Source organism: Sapajus apella, unplaced genomic scaffold, assembly GCF_009761245.1.
Source record: "Sapajus apella isolate SASKATOON/1434 unplaced genomic scaffold, GSC_monkey_1.0 scaffold130, whole genome shotgun sequence".
NCBI classification, from domain to species: Eukaryota; Metazoa; Chordata; class Mammalia; order Primates; family Cebidae; genus Sapajus; species Sapajus apella.
The window spans coordinates 3,153,928-3,178,112 of record NW_022437070.1 but is presented as its reverse complement, the minus strand read 5'-3'; the positions used below and the strand labels follow the sequence as shown (position 1 = coordinate 3,178,112).

General features: G+C 50.4%; 1 protein-coding gene across 5 annotated transcripts; it reads left to right on the top strand.

Moving 5' to 3' along the window:
- The first annotated feature begins 1,355 nt into the window (after positions 1-1,355).
- On the top strand, positions 1,356-23,433 carry PVR (PVR cell adhesion molecule). 5 transcript variants are annotated; one of them, XM_032262708.1, is made up of 11 exons: positions 1,356-1,386; positions 1,592-1,660; positions 6,573-6,819; positions 10,305-10,652; positions 12,657-12,953; positions 15,992-16,109; positions 19,269-19,417; positions 20,283-20,405; positions 22,117-22,189; positions 22,516-22,694; positions 23,155-23,291. In XM_032262708.1, exons 3-10 carry the CDS (start codon positions 6,747-6,749, stop codon positions 22,688-22,690), a joined length of 1,356 nt encoding a protein of 451 aa, XP_032118599.1. In that variant the 5' UTR covers positions 1,356-1,386; positions 1,592-1,660; positions 6,573-6,746; the 3' UTR covers positions 22,691-22,694; positions 23,155-23,291. The 5 variants fall into 5 exon arrangements, with proteins under 5 accessions (XP_032118599.1, XP_032118598.1, XP_032118601.1 ...); XM_032262707.1 differs by having other exon boundaries at positions 1,358-1,386; positions 1,506-1,660; XM_032262711.1 differs by lacking the exons at positions 1,356-1,386; positions 22,117-22,189 and having other exon boundaries at positions 1,414-1,660; positions 22,663-22,694; positions 23,155-23,433.
- The last annotated feature ends 752 nt before the right edge of the window (positions 23,434-24,185 follow it).

The window sequence follows — 24,185 nt, the reverse complement described above, 5'->3', positions numbered from 1 at the left end:
TAAAAATACAAAAAATTAGCCAGGTGTGATGGTAAGTGCCTATAGTTCCAGCTACGCGGGAGACTGAGACATGAGAATCGCTTGAACCTGGGAGGCAGAGGTTGCAGTGAACCAAGATCATGCCACTGCACTTCAGCCTGGGCGACACAGCAAGACTGTGTCCCAAAAAAAAATTTTTTTTTAATTTTTTAAAAGAGGAGCCAGGTCTCCAGAGTGATATTTACCAGGCATTGCACCAAAGAGCTTTAATGCATCATCCTCATTTATGTCTCTGAACCCTAGAAAGCAGGTGCTATCATTAGCTCCATTTTACAGATGGGGAAATTGAATAGTCACTTCCTAGTATGAGTTACGCAACCTTGGCCCTAGTGCCATGAAACTCACAGCCTGGAGGCAGGAGAATCACTTGAACCCGGAAGACGGAGATTGCAGTGAGCCGAGATCGCCCACTGCACTTCAGCCTAGCAACAGAGCAAGACTCTGTCTCAACAAAAAAGAAAAAAGAAACTCACCACCTGGTAAGTGACACAGACCTCCCCGTCCCTAGAGAATGGCAGACTCAGAGTGGGCAGGACTGGGACACAGAAGCTTAGAGGGCTGGGGAGACCAGAGGAGGCATTGCCCAGCCCAGGTGTCCAGGAGGGCTTCCTGGAGGAACAGGTGGCTCAACTGTGATCTGAAATATGGTAACAATTAATCAGATGAAGAATGGTGGGGGTGGGGGGAACGTTCTGGCCAGAGGGCCCAGCAAGTTCTAATGCCTGAAGGTGAGAACACATGGTTTGTTTAGAGTGGCTGCCAGGGTTCCACTGGCTGATGGGGAAAGGGAAAGGGGAAGCGATGTCAGAGCTGTCCTCAAAAGCCAGAGGCCTCAGGATTTAGTCATCCAGCCTCAAGAACATGAACACTGTCCTGACAACAATACCTGCAACAGGGTGTCAATCCATGTCATCTGTGGTAGCAGCAGACTGTGAGGGCAGGTTTCATTTCCTTCCTTGGGCCTTGAAAGAGCCAGAGATCGGTGGCTCACACCTGTAATCCCAGCACTTTGGGAGGCGGAGGCGGGTGGATCATAAGGTCAGGAGTTTGAGACCAGCCTGGCCAATATGGTGAAACCCTGTCTCTACTAAAAATACAAAAATTAGCTGGGCATGGTGGCATGCGCCTGTAGTCCCAGCTACTCAGGAGGCTGAGGCAGGAGAATCGCTTGAACCCAGGAGGTGGAGGTTGCAGTGAGATGAGATTGGCCACTGTACTCCAGCCTGAAGAACAAGACTCTCACAAAAAAAAAAAAAAAAAAAAAAAAAAAAAAGGAAAGAAAGAGCCAGAGATGTGGAGGGAGAGAAAGAAGGAAAACAACCATGGTGAGGCACCTCTACACCCCAGGTAGATGTGGGCACGGTGCGGGGACGGGAGGGAAATGAGAGAGGGGACGTGCTTCTCCATGGCCGCAGGCTATTGGGGAAGGACAAGCAAGCTTATGTTTCCAGGGTTTTCTTTTCCAGCTTTTACATACGTATCCTCAGAGTACAGAAGATGAAAGCTTTGCCCTACCAAAACCATCAACCCCATTCTCTGTCTCTCACCACAGTGGCACCATAAAGAGGGCAGGACATGAGTTACACAGCCTTGGACTAGCTGCCGTGAAACTTACAGCCTGGTAGGTGACACAGACTCGTTCCTAAAGAATGACAAACTCACTACCATTTTCTTGTTTTTCTGTTTTGTTTTGTGTTGTTTTGTTTTTTGAGACAGAGTCTCGCTCTGTTGTCCAGGCTGGAGTGCAGTGGCATGATCTCAGCACTGCATCCTCCACCTCCTGGGTTCAAGCTATTCTCCTGCCTCAGCCTCCTGAGTAGCTGGGACTACTGCAGGTGCACTGTACGCAGGCACCACCACGTCAGGCTAATTTTTATATTTTTAGTAGAGATGGGGTTTCACCATGTTGGCTAGGATGGTCTCATTCTCTTGACCTTGTGATCCGCCCGTCTTGGCCTCCCAAAGTGCTGGGATTACAGGTGTGACCCACCACGCCCGGCCATCACTACCATTTTCTGTGTGAGGAACATGAGATTTAGCTCTGATGCAGCCGCTGCCCTGCGTAAAACTCTCTATAGCTCCTTACTGCCTGTGGCAGTAGTTCCTAATCAGGAGTGCCCAGCAAGGTAATAAGGCACCCCTGATCAGAAACAAGTTAGTGGCTCACTGCAGCCTCTAACTCCTGGACTCAAACAGTCCTCTCGCCGCAGCCTCCCAAAGTGCTGACATTTCAGGTCTGAGCCACTGTGCCATGCCATGCCCACCCTTTTCAGATGAAGAATCATAAGTCCCAGGAAACATGAATAATAATTGCTGCCATTTGTTCAGCAGTTAAATAAATAACTTTTTAAACCACATACTTTTTTTTTTTTTTTTAGACAGAATCTCACTCTGTCACCTAGACTGGAATGCAGTGGTGTGATCTTGGCTAACTGCAATCTCCGCCTCCTCAGCTCAAGTCATTCAGCCTCCCAAGTAGCTGGGATTACAGGTTCATGCCACTACTGCCCAGCTAGTTTTTGTGTTTTTAGTAAAGACAGGGTTTCACCATGTTGGCCAGGCTGGTCTTGAACTCCTGACTTCAAGTGATCCACCCACCTCTGCCTCCCAAAGTGCTGGGATTGCAGACATGAGCCACCACGATCAGCCACATACAATTTGTTTCTGAATAACTTACTTAATTATCACCTCATGTTTTTAAAAGCCCCTATTTTGTGGATGAGAAAAAAGAGGCAAGAGAAGCAATACAGGTTGCTTAAGATTCCCAGTAACCAATGGGTGGAAGCAGAATTTGAACCAAGGGAGTCTCTGGAGCCCTCATCCCCAGCCTTCTCTTCTTACTCTCCAGGTCTTTCTCCCTTTCTTCCCTGCTCCCAGGCCTCCTACATCACACCCTTCTGGACAAAGCTTCACATCTGACATTTTCCTTTTTGGGGTGGACAGAGTCTCACTCTATCACCCAGGCTGGAGTGCAGTGACGCAGTCATCACTCACTGCAGCCTCAAACTCTGGGGCTTGAGGGATCCTCCAACCTCAACCTCCCAAGTAGCTGGGACTACAGGCATGTGCCACCCACCTGGCTCATTTTTAAATTTTTTGTAGAGATGGTGGGGGTTCTCGCTATGTTGCCCAGGCTGGTCTCAAACACCTGGCCTCCAGCAATCTTCCCACCTCAGCCTCCCAAAGTGCTAGGATTACAGGCATGAACCACAATGCCCAGCTGCACATCTGAAATTTTTAAACTTTGAGTCACTGCCATGAGCATTCCTGGGTAGAAGCCACTCCACGCCCTTACTTTGCTGGCCTGGGGGCTGGACAACAATTTGGCAATATCATCTAAACCAGGAATGCATGCCCTTTGACCCAGCAAATCTGTTTCTGGGAATAAAAATGACAGACGCTGTCACATACATGGGAAATGCCATGGACATAATGACCCAGGGAAGCACAGACTGCAAATACAAAAGAGCTGGAAACACCCAAAAAGGCCCATCCCCTGAGGACAGTTTCGAAAATGACTCTGCAGTCACACAATGTCCTACTACACATCTGTAAATAAATGAGTGAATGAGGTAGCTCAATGTCTGCCTATGGGAAAATCACCAAGATATGTTGCTAAGTTTAGTTCAGACCTGTTGCTAAGTTTAGTTCAGTTTAAGCCATTTAGTTCAGACTTGAAATTGAGCTAAGCAGTTTCTTGTTTAAGCTTTTTACAAACCACGATGTGAGGTGGTTTGTAAAAGAGACGGAACAATGCTACCATTTTATTTTTTTAATGGGAGAGGGAAGAATAAGGAAATGGATTCATATTTTTACAAGCTTCTTAGCGATCCTTTTGGATCCAGAGGTTTGAAAACCACAGCATGAAAAAGGATACCCACTGGGCGCGGTGGCTCACGCCTGTAATCCCAGCACTTTGGGAGGCTGAGGAGGGTGGATCACCTGAGCTCAGGAGTTCGAGACTAGCCAGGCCAACATGGTGAAACCCCATTTCTACTAAAAACACAAAAAATTAGCTGGGTATGGTGGCTCAGGCCTCTAATCCCAGCTACTTGGGAGGCTGAGGCGCAAGAATCGCTTGAGCCTGGATGGCGGAGGTTGCAGTGAGCTGAGATCGCGCCATTGTGCTCCAGGCTGGGTAACAGAGCGAGACTCCGTCTCAAAATAAACAAATACAAAAAAAGAGGATACCCACTGGAGATGTCCATTCACTGTTTATTCAGAGGATATTTTAGCACTTGAGTGAAGAAAATGTTTACAACTGATCCAAATACTCAAGGAATTTAGACTCTTGACAGAGAAACACAGAAGCAAGCAGATATGCCCCAAACCGAACTTGCTTTTTTTTTTGTAAGCCTGCTTCTTCAGGGCAGCCTCTGACCCTCTGGGACCTGAGAGGATACCCTGGAGCCACAGGAGCTGGGGAGCCCTGAGAGGCGGGGGAACCCCAGATGGTGACGGCATCGTCCAGAGGAGGAACATGACGGCTACAGATTCCCCATTTGGAAATAGCAGAACAAGAGTGACAGAAAATTCAGAGATTTCCAAGAGACCAGCCTCCATGTTTCCATTTAGAAATTCACCTACATTCATCCAGGGTGAGAGACCCCAACCATCAGATGTGTCTTGAGCAAGCATCAGATCCAAGTCAAAGAGGGCACCCGGGGACAGAAACCTCTGAGCCAGCCAAAACCCAAAGGAGGGACTTTACAGAAAGCTACGGGAATGTGGGGCCGGGTACAGTGGCTCACGCCTGTAATTCCAGCACTTTGGGAGGCCAAGGTGGGAGAATCGCTTGAGGCCAGGTGTTCAAGATCAGCCTGAGCAACATAACGAGACACCGTCTTTACAATAAATTTAAAAACTAGCTAGGAGTTATCACATACGCCTATGGTCTAAACTACCGGGGAGGTGGAGACAGGAGTAGTTGACCCCAGGGGGTGGAGGCTGCAGTGAGCAATGATGGTGACACTGTACTCCAGCCTCAGTGAAATAGTGAGATCCTGTCTATAAAATTTTTTTTAATAAAAAGGATATAAGGATGTTAGAGAAGAGGGACCAGAGCTGCTGTTAGTTGGCCTCAGGGAGACCCTGGCTGGGACAGACGCCTCGGGACCAGGAAGTCTCTCAGGCTCCATCTCTGAGGGTATGGCTCTCCCAATCTCTCTCACCTCTCATTTCTCTCTCATCTCACTCTTGTCTATGCTGTGTCTCTCTTTTACTCTCTCTCTGTCTCTGTCTCCCAGTCCCTATCTCTGAGTGTGTCTCTCTGTTTCTCTCCCATTTCTTCATCTCTCTGTCCCCCCCTCCTCCCCTCTCCCTACTGCAGCTTGGTCCATAACACTTATCTCCCCCAGACATGATGGAGTTCTCTGTGTTTATCTATTTATGGTCTGTTTCCTTCCACTAGAACACAGTCTTCCTTAAAGGCAGAGATTTTTGTCTGTCTTATTTTCTGCTGTATCCCCAGTGCCTGAGTTACTGGCTGGCTTAATACATATACCTTGAATGAAGACTGAATGAATCACAATTCTCATGAACATTATTTTTTGATGGCAACTGTAAAGCAACAATAATAATAATCGCCACTGCTACTGCTGCTATTGTTGGTATATCTGCTTTTTACTTAGTTCAGACCTGAAATTGAGCTAAGCAGTTTCTTGTTTAAGCTTTTTACAAGCCACGATGTGAGGTAAGTACTGTTAGTATGCTTTTTCTTTTTTCTTTTTGACATGGAGTCTCACTCTGTCGCCCAGGCTGGAGTGCAGAGGCCGGATCTCGGTTCACTGCAACCCCACCTCCCAGGTTCAAGCGATTTTCCTGACTCAGCCTCCCTAGTAGCTGGGACTACAGGCATGTGCCACCATTTGTATTTGTAGTAAAGATGGGGTTTCGCCATGTTGACAAGGCTGGTCTTGAACTCCTGACCTAAGGTAATCCACGCGCCTTGCCCTCCCAAAGTGCTGGGCTTACCAGCATCAGCCACTGAGCCTGCGCCCCCAACCCCCAACTTTTTTTTTTTTGAAACGAAGTCAGGTTTTGTCACCCAAGCTGTAGTGCGGTGGCATTATGGTGGCTCACTGCAGCCTCTAACTCCTGAGCTCCCACAGTCCTCCCGCCTCAGCCTCCCAAAGTGCTGAGATTTCAGGCCCGAGCCACTGCGCCCTACTATGCCCATTTTTCAGGTAAAGAATCAGAGGGCCCTCGAGGAGAAGCCATTTTCCCAACATGAGAGCCCACGGGTTTGGGCTGCTTGGAAGCACAGCCTGGTGGGCTCAGGATCTGTCCCATCACGAGTTGGAACCTCGGCTCTGCCACGCTGCAACCCTGAGCCTCGGTTGCTGAATCTGTCCGCACGCCTCTGGAAAGTTGGCGTCGAGAAGCCGCCTCTTCTCATGCGCACCTAGGGAACCAGCGAGCGTCCGTCTCCAGACTGAGGGCCGGGAGAGACATGCGCAGATTGGGGCCCCCGCGCGCGGGGGCACCCGGCTGTCAGCTCCCCTCCTCGTCAGTCACTTGTCGGGAGCTTAAAGAAGCGGGTATTCCCCTTCCCAGGCACGGGGGGGAGCCGCCCCGCGGGGATTCCAGGGCCCGAGCTCCGGGATCTGGACTCACAGGAGCTGCGGCAGAGCGAGCGCGCCGGGGAGCGTGGAGGCGGCCCTCCCGCCGGGGCCCAGCTGCCCAGAGTGGCTGGTACGGCCCAAGCCATGGCGGCCGCCGGGTGGCCGCCGCTGCTGCTGCTGGCTCTGCTGGTGCTGTCCCCGTCACGCCCGGAAACCGGTGAGTGACCCCCGCGCAGTCCGGCGGCCCCGTCCTCACTCCCAGCTCCGCAACCCGACTGGGCACTCGGCCCCCCCGAGTCCCCGAAGGTGACGGCGCCACCGAACCCCCATCTATGCCCTGGGGTTGGAAGGAACACGGGGAGAGAGCAGGACCCGCCTCTTAGCCACCCGGATAGCTGCCTGAGTTGGGCTTCGAACTTCCTCGAAATCGGCAGGAACACGGGGCGAAGGCAGGACCCTCCTCTTAGCCTTAGCCACCTGGATGGCAGTGGGAGTTAGTTGGGCACAGAAATTCCTCGAAATTGGTAAGAACACCGGCTGGGCCCCGCCCCCCCCCAGAAAGGGGATAGAGTTGGGTACAGAAATTTTTCCAAAATGGCAAATGAATCAGGGAAAATCAGCAGACGGTGATTCAAGCCGAATTACCTCACTCAGGCTCCGGCTCACCACACTCAGGCCACACTCCCGCTGGGTATGCTGCTGAGTCTGCTGTGTCTGGGCAGAGAGGATGGTCGGTGTTGGGGAGGAGGACAGTGGGAGACACTTGACACCATTCCCCTTCTGACCCCAATGTTTGGGAGCCATTCATTCATTCTTTTTTTTTTTTTTTTTTTTTTGAGACAATCTCACTCCATCTCCCAGGCTGGAATGCAGTGTCCTGATCCCCACTCACTTCAGCCTCCGACTCACTGCAGCCTCCGCCTCCCGGGTTCAAGCGATTCTCCTGCCTCAGCCTCCTGAGTAGCATGTGCTACCACACCTGGCTAATTTTTTTTCTTACCTTTTTTTTTTTTTTTTTTTTGAGACAGAGTCTCACTCTGTTGCCCAGCTGTAGTGCAGTGGCACTATCTCTGCTCACTGCGACCTCCACCTCCCGGGTTCAAGCGATTCTCCTGTCTCAGCCTCCTGAGTAGCTGGGATTACAAGCGCCTGCCACTAAGCCCAGCTAATTTTTTGTATTTTTAGTAGAGACGGGGTTTCGCCATGTTGGCCAGGCTGGTCTGGAACTCCTGACCTCGTGATTGCCCCATCTTGGCCTCCCAAAGTGCTGGGATTGCGGGCGTGAGCCACCACACCCAGCCATTTTTTTGTATATTTAGTAGAGACAGGGATTCATCATGTTGGCCAGACTGGTCTCAAACTCCTAATATAAGTATATATATTATATATTATAATTTTATATATAATTATATATTACATGTTATATATTTATTAATAAATATATATATTATATAAATTTATATTATATATTATATAGTATATTTATTAACTATTTTAAATATATAGTATATATTTATAACATATTATTTATATAATATGCTATCAATATTTAATGAGTACATAAATATGTATATATATATATATATATATAGTGTGTGTGTGTGTGTGTGTGTGTGTGTGTGAGACAGAGAGAGAGAGAGAGAGAAACAGGGTCTTGCTCTGTTGCCCAAGCTGGAGTGCAGTGACACAGTCCCTGCTCACTGCAAACTCAAGTTCCCGGGCTCAAGCGATCCTCTCACCTTGGCATCTGGAGTAGCTGGGATAATAGGTGTTCACCACCACACCTGGCTAATTTCTTTGTGTTTTTGTTGTAGATGGAGTTTTGCTGTTCTCCCCAGGCTGATTGCAGCCAGGCACAGTGGCTCATGCCTGCAATCCCAGTACTTTGGGAGGCTGAGATGGGAGGATCACTTGAGCTTAGGAATTTAAAACCAGCCTGGGCAACATGGCAAGACCCCATCTCTACAAAAATAATTAAATGAACATTTAAAAATTAAAAAGAATGAATAGGACTATGTTTATTAGTCTCAATAAGAGCTGACATATATTAGGACCTACCATGTGCTAAGGCCCTTAGCAGAAAGATTTTCATATAGGACCTAGGGGATCAGAGGTCAGACTCTGATTACAGACCACCCAGGTTCATATCCCACCTCTGCCACTAGACCTCCATATGACTTGGCTGACACTGCACTCTGTGTGTCAGTTTCCTTACCTGTAAAATGATGCTAACAGTACTGTTTGCCTCACAAACCAAATGCCAAGAGGTATGTAAAGTGCCCAGAAGAGCCCCTGAGCTGTGTCAGCACCCTGTGAATGTCCGCTGTTGTAAGTTTCATTTTACTAACTAGGAAAAAGAATCAGAGAGGTTAAGTAACCTGCCTGAGACCTCACAGCAGAGATCTGAAGGAACCCAAAACTCCTGGCCTATAATTGCCTTCCTTTTGTGCCACTATCCCCTACATTCTTCCAGCCAGGACCCACCCAGAGTAATACAGTGTTTCACAGATTTGAAGACCCAAGAGTTCTCCCCGTTTTCTACATTGGGAACAGCAAGTTGTGCTGTAAATTACAGCAGTCATAGTATGTGAAACCTGCAACACCGGTGTGATGAAAAAGTTCTGGGCCAGATGTGGTGGGTCACACCTGTAATCCCAGCACTTTGGGAGGCAGAGGCGGGCGGATCACGAGGTCAAAAGATCAAGATTACGAGATTTTCCTGGCCTATGTGGTAAAACCCCGTCTATACTAAAAATGCAAAAAATTAGCCATGCCTGGTGGCACGCCCCTGTAGTCCCAGCTACTCGGGAGGCTGAGGCAGAAGAATGTTTGAACCCAGGCATCGGAGGTTGTAGCGAGCCAAGATCTCACCACTATACTCTGGCAGCCTGGCATCAGAGTGAGACTCGGTCTCAAAAGAAAAAAAAAAAGAAAAGAAAAGAAAAAGTTTTGGAGCCATGCAGTGGTAGTGGTTGCACAACATCGTGAAATGTACATAGTGCCACTGAATTGTGTGCTTTAAATGGCTTAAATGGTAAATTTAGTGTGTGTGTGTGTGTGTGTGTGTGTGTGTGTGTGTGTATTTTTTGTTTTTAATGTGGAGTCTGGCCCTGTCACCCAGGCTGGAGTGCAATGGTGAGATCTAGGCTTACTGAAACCTACGGCTCCTGGGTTCAAGCGATACTCCTGCCTCAGCCTCCCGAGGAGCTGAGATTCCAGGCTCTCGCCACCACGCCTAGCTAATTTTTTGTATCTTTAGTAAAATTGGGTTTCACCATGTCGGCCAGGCTGGTCTAGAACTCCTGACCTTATGAGCCGCCCACCTCAGCCTGCCAAAGTGCTGGGATTACAGATGTGAGCCACCGCACCGGCGGTAAATTTAATTTTTTAAACCACAGTATTTACCACAATTTTTAAAATCGATGATGCCGAGATTGAGGCAAATACGGTAATAATAGAGGAAATATGATAATAAATAGCCAAAAAGTGAAAGGGCATGACCATCCCAGACGCCCTAACCCTCCTCGCCTGTCATAACCCCAAGTTGTGCCCCAGTTCCCCCTCTCCCCACCTCCCACCGCCCACCAGGGATCCAGGGTCCCAGCGTGCCAGTGCATGCCCGGGTGCCAGCCCTCCCGGAGCCCCTCCCTATCTGGCCCTGGAACGCCCCCGATCTGACACCTTCTCTTCGGTTCTCCGCAGGAGACATCGTCCTGAAGGCGCCCACCCAGGTGCACGGCTTCTTGGGCGACTCCGTGACGCTGCCCTGCCAGCTGCAGCTGCCCAGCACGGAGGTGACGCACGTGTCACAGCTGACTTGGACGCGGCTCAGTGACTCCCGCAGCGTGGCCGTCTTCCACCGTACTCAGGGTCCCAACTACCCGGAGTCCGAACGGCTGGAATTCGTGGCCGCCAGGCTAGGGGCGGAACTGTGGGATGCCTCGCTGAGGGTGTTGGAGCTGCGCGCCGAGGATGAAGGCAACTACACCTGCCTGTTCGTCATGTTCCCGCAGGGCAGCAGGAGCGCGGTTACCTGGCTCCGAGTGTTCGGTGAGCGGGGGCGCGTTGGGGGCAGGGGCTGAATGAAAGGCGGAGATTTGGTGGGAGGATCAGGGAGGTAGGTACAGAGCGGGAAGGCCCGGGAGGGAGGGAGATTCCCTCCACAGCGGATTCCCTGGGACTAAAGGAGAGGGCAGGGCAATGATGAGGGGTGGAGTGGGGGAGGCTAGCAGTGGAGGGGCTACAGGGCAGGAAGAGAGGAAAGATCACCGGGAGGAAGGACCCCCAAGCCTGGGATCAGAACACCTTGAGGGAGGGGAAGGAGCATATTGGAAAGGGGGCTGGGAGGGCACTGGGAAGGGAGGAGGCCTGGGTGGCGGCTTCTGGGTCCCTCCTTTCCTCATCTGTAAAAGGATTGGTGACAATAGCATCACTCTTGGAAAGCTGTCATGAGTGTCCGGGTGAAGGCTTAGAGCAGAGGTGCTTCATGGCCCATGTGAGCTCCTTAGAGTTGTCAGTTACTGTTACTTTATTTAGTGAAGAAGGAGAAAGTTGAAACAGACAGAACAGCAAAGATCCTCATACCCAAAAGAGGAGGGGGTCATGCGTTCATTTTCTTGAGCTCCATGAGGCCATCCTCCTGGAACTTGAGCAAGAAGTCTCTGTGCCTCAGTTTCCTCATCTGTGGGATGGGGATCACCATAAGGATTCAAAATAACTGACTCTTTTTTTTTTTTTTTTTTTTTTTTTTTTTTGAGACAGAGTCTTGCTCTGTCGCCCAGGCTGGAGAACAGTGGTGTGATCATAGCTCACTGCAGCCAGGAACTCCTGGTTTCTAGGAATGCTCCTGCCCTCCCTGTAGCTGGAATTACAGGAATGTGCCCCCATGCCTGCCTTTTTCGTTGCTGGTGTTTGGTTTTTAAGTTTATGTGCCAGGAACTATTCCAGGCTTGTGCATGAGCAATTCATGAAATTTCAAGGGTTTGCAACGGGCACACAGCTTCCAATCAAAGGCAACTCTTGTCACTCCAACAAGCCTGGGATTCTGGGTATCATGGTTTATAGGATGAGGTAAAACAGAAACAGTGAGTCAAGTTAAGGAGAAACCTTGGGTAAATAATAATACAGGTAATGATGGGGAAGGAAGTCCCAGGTTTGGGAATCACCAGGATGATGATTAAGAGATGGTCAAGGTGGTTTTGGAGTCGAACAGACTTTATGTGAAAGTCTAGCTCTGCTGCTTATAGCTATGTGACCGTGGGCAAGACACTTCCCTTCTCAACTTCAGAGCTCAGGCTTCCTCTCTTCCCCTGAGCACCAGACTAGGATAACCCCCTCTGGGTTTCCCCGTCCCAGCCCTGCCTTTTCCAAGTCATCACTGCCTGGAAAAGAGTATTTCTGCCCCTTGGACTGAGTACCCATAAGGGCAGAACCAGGGTTATTTTGGTCACTGCTGGGCCCCAGCACTTTCCACCAAATAATATTTATTGAGCACTTATTATGTGCCAAGTACCGTTCTTAGAGCTTTACCAGAATATTCTCATGCCTGTGATCCCATCATTATCTCCTGTTGACAGACAAGGAAACTGAGGCACAGACTTGCCCAAGGCCACCCAGCTGCTCAGGGACAGAGCTGGGGTTTGAACCATGCCATCCTGTACATTTTTGTGGTTTTTTTTTTTTTGAGACAGAATCTCGCTCTGTTGCCCAGCTGGAGTGCAGTGGCGCAATCCTGGCTTACTGCAACCTCTGTCTCCTGATTTCAAGCAACTATCCAGCCTCAGCCTCCCAAGTAACTGGGATTACTGGCATGTGCCACCATACCCTGGCTAATTTTTGTATTTTTAGTAGAGACAGAGTTTCACCATGTTGGCCAGGCTGGTCTCGAACTCTTGACCTCAAGTGATCCACCCACCTCAACCTCCCAAAGTGCTGGGATTACAGGTGTGAGCCACCATGCCCAGCCACCATACCATCCTGTACCCTTAATGATTCCCCCTCTTCTACCATGGAGGGGTTCATTGGATGCCCTGTTGCTTTTGTTCCTCTTCTTAGCCAAGCCCCAGAACACAGCTGAGGCTCAGAACGTCCAGCTCACCGGAGAGCCTGTGCCCGTGGCCCGATGCATCTCCACAGGGGGTCGCCCGCCTGCCCGAATCACCTGGTACTCAGACCTGGGCGGGATGGCCAATATGAGCCAGGAGCCAGGGCTCCTGTCTGGCACAGTCACCGTCACCAGCCTCTGGATTTTGGTGCCCTCAAGCCAGGTGGATGGCAAGAATGTGACCTGCAGAGTAGAGCATGAGAGCTTCGAGAAGCCTCAGCTGCTGGCTGTGAACCTCACCGTGTACTGTGAGTGTGCCCAAGTCAGCCACGGCGAGAACCCCTGCCGGGCCGCCCCCACCCCTGTCTACACTGACTCCCCAAGGCACTGTAGGCATTGCTTCCATCATCTGCACAGGCTCCCCTGACTACTGTCTGCACGGCCCACCCCCACTGTCTACACCAGCTCCCCTGGGCCATAAACATCACTGCCCCTATTGTCAACACCAGCTAATTGGGCCACAGTCAATGCTGACACCCACATTGTCTGCCCTCTTTTTTTTTTTTTTTGAGACAGAATCTCACTCTGTTCCCAGGCTGGAGTGCAGAGGTGCAATCTCAGCCCACCACAACCTCTGCTTCTTGAGTTCAAGCAATTCTCCTGCCTCAGCCTCCCGAGTAACTGGGATTACTGGTGTGACTGTGGCTCCTCTAGCCACTGTCTACACTGGCACACTCTGTTGACTCCCTTGAGCACAGTCTGCACTGCCCCCAAACATTGGCTATACCTGCTTCCCCAGGCAACTATCCACAATGACCTTCCCCGCGTTGGCTCTCCTGGCCACTGTCAGCACTGCCTCCCTCATTGTCTACACCCACTCCCTTGTGCATTTTTTTTTTTTTTTTTTGAGACAGAGTCTTACTCTGTCACCCAGGCTGGGGTGACCTCGGCTCACTGCAACCTCCGCCTTCCATGCTCAAGCCATTCTCCTGCCTCAGCCTCCCAAGTAGCTGGGACTACAGGCACATTTTTTGTATTTGTAGTAGAGATGGCGTTTTGACATGTTATCCAGGATGGTCTCTATCTCCTGACCTCGTGATCTGCCCTCCTCAGCCTCCCAAAGTGCTGGCATTGCAGGCGTGAGCCACCGCGCCCAGTCGTAGGCACTCTCTAAAGTGCCCCCTCCCATTGTCTACACTGCCTCCCTGGGGAACTGTCTGCATTCACCTCCCACACTGTATCTACCGGTTCCCCTGAGCCACGATCGACGGTCTCCCCTGGGTGCTGGCTGCACTGATCTTCCCACATTGTGTGTGCTGGCCAACCTGAGCAGTGTCTGAAGCCTAGCCCCCTAGTGTAGTCTACACATCGCCCTGCCCAGTATTGTCTACACTGGCTCATCTACAGGCTGTCCAGTCTCACCCCCCATCGCCACACTGGCCTACACAGCCCCCTCACACCGTCTGTCCTGGTTCTCCTGCACAGCGTCACCTCCACTAGCTCCCTCATGGTGCCATTGACATTGACACCCACACATTTATCTCCACTGATAGCCCCAGGCACTCTCTCACCAGTGCTGTCTAACAGAAATAGCATGCAATCTGCATAGAGGACTTTAAATTCTCCAGCAGCTATCCATTACAAAATTACAAGAAAGAGATGAAATTGATTTGCGTATTTACTTATCTGTTTATTTATCTGAGATGGGTTCTTCTTCTGTTACCCAGGCTGGAGTGTGGTGGCCAGCTCACTGCGGCCTTGACCTCCTGGGCTCAGGCAATCCTCCCACCTCAGCCTCAGTCTCCTGAGTAGCTGGGACCACAGGCATGTGACACCATGCCCAGCTAATTTATTTTTATTTATTTATTTATTTTGAGACAGAGTCTTGCTCTGTTGCCCAGGCTGGAGTGCAATGGTGCAATCTTGGCTCACGGCAACCTCCGCCTCTCAGGTTCAAGTGATTCTCCTACCTCAGCCTCCCCAGTAGCTGGGATTACAGGCGCCCACCACCATGCCTGGCTAATGTTTGTATTGTTAGTAGAGACAGGCTTTCACCATCTTGACCAAGCTGGTCTCGAACTCCTGATGTGATTCGCCCATCTTGGCCTCCCAAAGTGCTGGGATTATAAGCGTGAGCCACTGCACCCAGCCTAGTGTATTTTTTGTAGTGACAGGATCTCCCTATATTGCCCAGGCTGGTCCCAAACTCCTGGGCTCAAGCAATCCTCCTGCCTCGACCTCCCAAGGTGCTGAGATTACAGGCATGAGCCACTGTGCCTGACCAAAATTAATTTTAATAGTTGCCTTTACTTACCCCAATATACCCAAAATATTATTTCAACTTGTAATTCGTTTCTAATTTTTTTTCTTGAGATCTCTCCCATTTATTTTGCCCTAGTAAGCCTTTGAAATTGGGTGTGTATTTCAGCCTGGCCATATTTCCAGGGCTCGGTAGTCACATGTTGCCAGTAGGTTCCATATTGGAGAGCATAGATCTAGACTAAGCTCCCACATCGTCTATACTGGCTCATCCAAATACTGTCTACACACACAGACACACACACACACAGAGCCTGTTTTAATTTCACCAGCTCCCTGGGACACACTCTATATATGGGAGTGATCTCACCCCCACCCCAGCATTTTGAACACTGGCCGGACATTATAGCACCTGCTGTGATATTCTAACACCAGGTCTACACTGAGCCTGTCACTAATATCCACACAAGCTCTTCTAGGCATCATCCATACTGTTCCTTCCATCTTTGTTTATACTGCCTGCTCCCCCGCCAGGCAATTGGTACACAGATTCCCTCATGTGCTGTCTATACTGGAGTCCCTCCATGCTGACTCCTACCCCTCACCCCCCAACAAACCTTGTCCTGCTGACCTTCCTCCTGAGGACGCTGAAGGATCTTCGCTGTCAGTCATGTCTGGGATGGCTGAGCAGCTCCCTAGAGCAGGGTGATTTATCCAGGACCCTTTCCCACAGGACTTGTCAGAGCCTTGAATACACTGCTGTGTGTTACGAGTGACAGTTGCCTATGAGTGAGACAAGGAGGCTTTTTCCCGCAGGACACCCAACACATACCTGGACCAGGCTACCTAGGAAAGCTGGTGGAGAAAAGCAGGTCCTCAGAAGCCTTCTCCATGTCCCCACTGACCAGGGACTCCCAGGCTTCTGCTCTCTGTGGCACCCCATCTCCCTAGACCCCTCCTAGGCCTCTCCAGCTCCCACTGTTCCCCAAACATGTCCAGACCTTTTCCTGCAGTAATGTGAATCCCACATAGCCCTAGGCCCACCAAAGGCTCCCTGTCTCTGAACCTCTGTGTCCACTTCCTGCAGATCCCCCAGAGGTATCCATTTCTGGCTATGATGGCAACTGGTACCTTGGCCAGACTGAGGCCAGCCTGACCTGCGACGCTCACAGCAACCCAGAGCCCACAGGCTATGAGTGGAGCACGTGAGTCCTGGGTCTTAGGAAAGAGGGGCTTGGGGCCTGGACTCCTGGGTCTGAGGGAGGAGGGGCTGGGGGCCTGGACTCCTGGGTCTTAGGGAAGAAGGGCTGGGGGTCTGGACTCCTGGGTCTGAGGGAGGAGGGGGCTGGGTCCTGGACTCCTGGGTCTGAGGGAGGAGGGACTGAGGGCCTGGACTTCAGGATCTGAGGGAGGAGGGGCTGGGGCTCTGTCACCCAGGCTGGAGTGCAGTGCCATGATCATAGCTCACTGCAGCCTGAACCTCCCTGGGCTCAGTGATCCTCCCACTTCAGCCTCCTGAGTAGCTGGAACTACAGGCATGGGCCACCACACTCCGCTAATTTTGTTGTATTTTTTGCAGAGACAGGGTTTTGCCACATTGCCCAGGCTGGTCTCAATCTCCTGGGCTCAAGCAATCAACCCACCTCAGGCTCCCAAAATGCTGTGATCACAGGCGTGAGCCACCTTGCCCAGCCTTAGGCCTTTTTCCTTATTACAAAAATAACTCGTGTCCGCTGTAGAAATGTCAGGCCATTGAGTTATGAGCAAAAAGAAGACAGCAGCACCTCTAGTCAAGTGTACCCAGCCACCTCCAGAAATACCCAGTGGCCCTTATTATACACCCTTCTGTCTTTTTTCTCTGTGTTTCTAAACAAAAACTGGAATTATGCTATACATATAATTTTGAAACTTTTCCTCTATCTTGTGAATACCTTTCCATCTCAAAGCACACAGGTCCACAAGCCCATTTCCCACATATTGTATTAGGAAGATTGTCAAACATACAGGAAAATCCTAATTTTCCAGTGAACACTTAAGATTCCACCATGTGGATTCCCCCACTAATATTTTACTCTGCTTGCTTTATCACATTTCTGTGATTCCTTCTGTCCCTCTATTCACCCATCAATCATATTATGCATTTCAAAGCACCCTCAGCTCCCCTGCTTTGTTCTTTTTTTTTTTTTTTTTTTTTTTTTCTTAAACAAGGCCTCACTCTGTTGCTCAGGCTGGAGTGCAGTGGCACAATCACAGCTCACTGAAGCCTTGAGCTCCTGGGCTCAAGTGATCCTCCAGCCTCCCAGATAGTTGGAACTACAGGGCACACACCACCACGCTTGGCTAACAGGGCCCCTTTTTTAATGTTGCTGGGATTTCATCACCTTTAAAAAAAAAATTTAAGAAATAGAGATGAGATCTCACTATGTTGCCCAGGCTGGTCTTGAACTCCTGAACTCAAGCAGTCCTCCCGCCTGGGCCTCCCAAAGTGCAGGGAAGAGATTCCAACATACATGGATGTCATCAGTTATTTAACCATCCCTAGTACAGGACACAGATGTCAGTTTCCATTTTCAACTCTGCAAATGCCATGGTGGTGACCATCCCCCGTGGTCATTTGTCAGTTGTCAGCGGAAGGAATTGCCAGTCAGAGGTTTTTGATGGTGTGATGGTGCCTTTACTGTCCTACCTCAAAGCACCACAATTCAGCCTCTTGAGCCAGATGGCTGCGTTTGCATCCCAGCTTTGCAGAGTGCCCAAAGCCCAATACTTCCATCTCTACCTCTGTTCATTAAACTAGTGTTTCTTGATGACTACTGTGTGCCAGGTGCAATTAACCAGCATATAGTAGTCAATGAAACAGACCAGATTTCCTCCCCATATGGAGCTTCTATTCTAGTGGGGAAAACAACAAGAAGCAAGATAAAGTGGTAAAGTGTGTAGAGTGTGTGCAATGGTGATAAATACCATGGAGAAGATAAAGCAGAAAAGGGGATGGGGGCCAGGCGCCATGGCTCATGCCTGTAATCCCAGCACTTTGGGATGCTGAGACGGGAAGATCACTTGAGGCCAGAAGTTTGGGACCAGCCTGGCCAACACAGTGAAACCCCATCTCTACCAAAAAAGAGACAAAACTTAGCTGGGTGTGGGAGGACGCACCTGCAGTCCCACCTACTCAGGAGGCTGAGGTGGGAAGATTGCATGCACCCAGGAGGTAGAGGTTGCAGTGAGCCAAGATGGTGCCACTGCACTGCAGCACGGGTGACAGAGTGAGGCCCTGTCTCAAAAAATAATAAAATTAGAGAGGCAGAGAGAGAGAATGGGGATGGGAAGGGTGGTCATCACAGCTGAAATAGGGTGGCCAAGTGAGATGTTACTAAGGTGAAGGAGGTGAGGGTGAGCTCTGTGGGTACGTGGGGGCAAAGCATTCTAGCAGAGGGAACAGTATAGGCAAACTCATTTCTTTTTTTTCTTTTGAGGCAGAGTCTCACTCTGTCACACAGGCTGGAGTGCAGTGGCGCAGGCCCAGCTCACTGCAACCTCCACCTCCCTGGTTCGAGCAATTCTCTGCCTCAGCCTCCTGCGTAGCTGGATTTACAGGCGTCGGCCACCATGCCCGGCTAATTTTTGTATTTTTAGTAGAGACGGGGTTTCACCATCTTGGCCAGGCTGGTCTTGAACTCCTCACCTCGTAAACCACCTGCCTCGGCCTCCCAAAGTGCTGGGATTACAGGCGTAAGTAAGCCACTGAGTCCGGCCAGGCAAACCCATTTCTATCCATCAGTCCCTGCATAAGCAAACACCCAGGACACCTAACTGGAGAGTTTGAGGACCAGCAAGGCCACTGTGGATACAGAGGCGGGAACAAAGGGGAGGGTCGTGGAAAACAGGGGCAGAGGTAGCAGGGGCCAGATCACGTGGGGCCTGTGACACAGAGGAGAGAGTTCGGTTTTACTCTGAGCCAGGCTGAGCCACCAGAGGGTGCTGAGCTGAGGGATGGGAACTGATTTAGGGTTCACAGGCGACCTCTGGTGGCCAAGTGGGGAACAGACGAGGGGGCGAGGGCAGAAATGGAGCCCAGCGTGGAGGCGGCTACTGGGGGCCAGGATGTACCGGGTCAGAGCAGGGAGGCAGCCGTGGAAGCCCTGAGGAGCGGTAGGATTCTGGATAGATCTTAGGGCGGGGCCTAAGGATTGGCTGATGGATTGGGTGTGGGCATGAGAGGAAGGGAAGAGTCGGGGGTCGGGGGGGTCCTCCAGAATTGCTCTCGGCTTATATCATAGAGGGCATGAGGGTTTCTGGCAAGTAGTGGGTGCTCAATCACTGTCACTCCAGACTCGCAGCAGAAACCCTTCTGTCTCTCCCAGAACCATGGGTCCTCTGCCACCCTCTGCTGTGGCCCAGGGCGCCCAGCTCCTCATCCATCCTGTGGACAAGTCAATCAACACTACTTTCATCTGCAACGTCACCAGTGCCCTAGGAGCTCGCCAGGCAGAACTGACTGTCCAGGTCAAAGGTGAGGAACTCCCTGGGTGGAGAGAACAGGGACCAAAGGAAGAGGTCGCGGCAGGGTTCCCTCTCCAATGCTGTGAACCAATCACAGCAGCCGGCTCCCATCCTTCTCCTAAGCCTTCTCACGAAAGGACCAGTGAGGCCAGCTTTACTCTCCTGTTAACTCCATACCTATACCGCTGGTACCATTGTTCAGCTACCTGAATACACTCCCTCTGCACACCCAGGTTGGGATAGATATGGAATCCCTCTCTCTCAGGGACTCAGGCCTTTCCAAATGTAGTAGGCAGAACTCTATCAATTGCAGTTGACAGAAACACAACTCAAAGTAGTCTAAGAAAAAAAGCAAACAAAAATCCAGGAGTTTATTGAAACGTCACCTTCAGGTATGGTTAGATACAGGGGTTCCAACTATCTAATCCAGGAACTTTTATTTTATACATCTCTTATCTCTGCTTTTCGTTGTACTGGCTTGATTCTCAGGAAGACTCTGTCCTCAGGGAAGCAAGATAGCCCTCAGCAATGACAGGCTCACATCCTACCAGAATAGCAACAGCAGGAGAGAAAAAAAACGCCATTTTCAATAACTGTAGCCAAAGTCCCAGGGCTGGCTCTCATTGGCCCAACTTAGGCCACAGCCCACCTATGAACCAATCACAGCAGCCAGGGAGAATGGAATGTTCTGATTGGCCAGGCCTGTGTCAAAGTCCCATCCTAGCAACCAGAGGGTAGGATCCAGTCCACCTGAATCAAATAGACTGAAGCAGGTGGAGTGGTGGCTCCATAAGGAAATTTGAGATGCCATTTCAAGAATGAGGGATAAACCCCAAGAGTTTCCTTACCTAAATACCTGTTTCCTTCTCTTTCAGAGGGACCTTCCAGTGAACCCCCAGGCATGCCCAAGAACAACATCCTCCTCCTGATTCTGGGACCCCTGGTTGTTCTGGCCCTGCTGGGGTTTGGACTTTATTTCTATTGGTCCAGATGTTCCCGTAAGTTCCTTTGGCGTTGCCATCTGTCTCCACGGGTGAGCATCACCAGAGCTGCCATAATGGAGCACCTACTGTGTGCTGGGCTCTGTGCTAAGCCCTTCCCGTGTGCCTCTCACTGAATCCTCACCCCAGTGCCATGAGGTTTTCCCCATTTGACCAACGAGGGTGCAGAACCAGGAAATCCTGTTCACTGCTTCATTGATTACATTTACAAGTATTTACAGAGTGGGAGAAGATGTTATCTGGCCTGAGGCTTCAGCACTTCATTCAGGTGATGTGGGTGGGAGTCCCTGCCAGAAGGATGGGGGTGAAATCATGCTTAACCCCTCAGCCTTACTCCATCTGCCTTTTTCAGGAGTGACTCTAGAAGGAGGTGGCAGGAACTGGCACGTCTGATCCTCAGCTCTAACAGGGTCTGATGCTTTCACACCTCAAGAGATTTGTATAGGCCGTTCCCCTGCCTGGGTCACCCTCCCATGGCTCCTTCTGGAGAAGTGCACCAGCTAATTCTGTAATCAGAGGAGTGATACTTTACTGAGCACTGTCCATGTGCTGCTTTATATGTACGACCTCCTGGATTTTAATTTTTAATTTTTACTTTTGTTTATTTATTTATTTTGAGGCAGGCTGTCACTACAACTTCCTTGATTTTAATATTTATTTATTTTTGAGGCAGGCTGTCACTCTTTCACCCTGGCTGTAGTGCAGTGGCACGACCTCAGCCCACTGCAGCCTCCATCTCCCAGGTGCAAGCGAATCTCGTGCCTCAGCCTCCCGAGTAGCTGGGATTACAGGCGTGCACCACTGCACCCAGCTAAGTTTTGTATTTTCAGTAGAGACGGGGTTTCACCATGTTGGTTAGGCTGGTCTCCAACTTCTGACTTCATGATTCACCGCCTCGGCCTCCCAAAGTGCTGGGATTACATGCGTGAGCCACCATGCCTGTTTTTGTTTGTTTGTTTGTTTTTTCTCTCTGTTGCCCAGACTAGAGTGCAGTGGTGTGATCTCAGCTCACTGCAGCCTCACCCTCCCAGGTTCAGGTGATTCTCCCACCTCAACCTCCTGAGTAGCTGGGACTATAGGCATGCACTCCCAGGCCCGGCTAATTTTTTGTATTTTTAGTAAAGTTGGGGTTTTGCTGTGTTGCCCAGGCTGGTCTTGAACTGGACTCCAGCAATCCACCCACCTTGGGGAATTCCTCCCAGAGTACTGGAATCCTCCCAGAGTGCTGGAATTACAGGCGTGAGCCACCATGCGTGGCTAAGAGCAGGCGTTTTTGTCTGTTTTGTTCACAGCTGTGTCCCCAGCACCTAGAATATACCTGGCACAAAGTAGACATTTACCATTTGCTGAATACTACTACTGTTTGCTAAATAAACCCCTGTTCAGTAGTTTAGGAAACTGAAACCAGAGAGGTTAAGTCACTGGTCTAAGGTTACACAGCTCCTAAAGGACAGAGATGGAATTTGAACCCATCCATCTGGTTCCAGAGCCCAGGCTCGATATTTATGGATCTTTATTTAATTAATGGATATTTAAAGAATCTAATTTTTGTATTTTTAGTAGAGACAGGGTTTCACCATGTTGGCCAGGCTGGTCTTGAACTCCTGACCTCATGATCCATCCACCGCAGCCTCCCAAAGTGCTGGGATTACAGGCGTGAGCCACGGTGCCCGGCCTACACTGTCATTTATTTTATTTTTTATTTTAGAGGCAGGGATCTTGCTGTCTTGCATAGGCTGGTCTCAAATCCTTGACAAGCACACCCGCCATCCCTGTGTGACAAACGTGTATAGCGTTGGCCGGGCGCGGTGGCTCAAGCCTGTAATCCCAGCACTTTGGGAGGCCGAGGCGGGTGGATCACGAGGTCAAGAGATCGAGACCATCCTGGTCAACAAGGTGAAACCCCGTCTCTAATAAAAATACAAAAAACATTAGCTGGACATGGTGGCGCGTGCCTGTAATGCCAGCTCCTCAGGAGGTTGAGGCAGGAGAATTGCCTGAACCCAGGAGGCGGAGGTTGCGGTGAGCCAAGACCGCGCCATTGCACTCCAGCCTGGGTAACAAGAGCGAAACTCCATCTCAAAAAAAAAAAAAAAAAAAAAAAAAAAAACGTGTATAGCGTTACGGGAAGTGGCACCCCATGTAATGGCAGAGGCAGAACTTGGCGTTTTCAGGGCCCTGACACCCGGGCATATCTTCTTCCCAGCTTCCCAGCCTTGTTCCTTCCTGATGACTTCCCCTCCTATTTCCCCAGGTCCAATGGCTGCCAGCACCTCGGATAATAGGGTAAGTGCAGTGTGGGAGCTGAGGAGGGGGTGGGGTCTGCACGAACTACAAACCAGACGTCTCCACATGCCCAGCCCAGCCTCAGGAGCCTGGGTCTTCTGGGTCTTTTCTCCTGCTGCCTTGAGCAGCATTTCCCAACCCTTCCTGCTGGGCAGAATCCCCTCTAGAGTTTGCTAAGACGCAGCCCCTGACCGTGTGGTCTGTGCTGAGGCCAGGGAATCTGCATTTTAATATCGGCCCTCCCCACCAACTCCACCCTTGGCCACACCTTAAGAAGCACTGCCCTGGCTTCCAGGGAGAGGGAAGGGGACAGGCCTGTAGTTCTTTGCACATTGGTCTTCGGTGGGAAGATGTTCTTTGATTTTGTTTAAAAGAGCCCTGAGGCTAAGGTTTGAAAACTCTTTTCCAATAAAATAAAATTAAAAAAAAAAAAAGAAAACAAACGAAAACTCTCTTCCAGCCCGTCTCCTATGCCCCTGTGGCCAACTCTTCCCAGGATTCCCAGACAGAGGTCACAAGGTGACAGCATCGGGCCTGAGCGGGGAGAGACTGGAGCTGGCAAGGACGTGGGCCTCCAGAGTTGGACCCCATCCCCACGGATGAAGACCCCTCCAAAGAGACCGGCCTCCTTCCCGTTCCAGACCTCAAAACGAGGTGGTAGGTGCATGTTCAGAGGTCTCCAAGACCACCCTGAGCTCATTTGCTAGAAGGACTCACTGGACTCAGGAAAGCTGTTAAGTTCCTAGTTACGGTTTATTACAGCAAAAGAACAGAGATTAAAATCAGCAAAGCGAGGTGCTGCCCAGCACACGTTCTGGGAGAGATGAGCCAACAGCTTCCAGCTGTCCCTTCCCAGTGGAGCTGTGTAGGCAGCACCTGATTCTCACAGCAACGACATGCGACAACACACAAGAAATACTGCGAACCAGAGCAGTTCACTCGAGACCTTCGTGTCCAGAGTTTTTTGTTTGTCTTGAGGCAGGGTCTGGCTCTGTTGCTAGACTGGAGTGCAGTGGTGAGATCACAGCTCATGGCAGCCTTGACCTCTGAGGTCCAAGTCATCCTCCCACCTCAGCCTCCTGAGTAGCTAGGACCACAGGCATGTGCCACCATGTGTGGCTAATCTTTTTATTATTTGTAGAGACAGGGTATCCCTATGTTGTCCAGGCTGGTCTCAAAGTCTTGGCCTCAAGTGTTATTTCTGCTTCAGCCTCCCAAAGTGCTGAATTAAGCAGCTCACCACCCACATGGCTGACCTCATGCATCAAGCCAATACCATGTGGCCCAAGGCCCCCCCACCATAAATCACAGCATTAGCATGATCAGTTCAGATGGGCTATCAGTCAGGGTCTTCCAAGAGCTTAGAGTTGAATGCCCAGGAGCTGAGAATACAGGGCCCCGTCTTTCTTTGCGCAAGGCTAAGCCTTTCCTGCATAGTGGACCACACAGAAGGGTGTGGACCCCCAGAGAATTTGGGTAAAAATTTGGCCT

Coding starts and splice junctions, on each gene's coding strand:
- PVR (XM_032262708.1), top strand. CDS start 6,747: ATGGCGGCCGCCGGGTGGCCGCCGCTGCTGCTGCTGGCTCTGCTGGTG. Junction 12,954..15,991: donor TGTGAACCTCACCGTGTACT/GTGAGTGTGCCC, acceptor CACTTCCTGCAG/ATCCCCCAGAGGTATCCATT. Junction 20,406..22,116: donor CTATTGGTCCAGATGTTCCC/GTAAGTTCCTTT, acceptor TTTTTATTTTAG/AGGCAGGGATCTTGCTGTCT.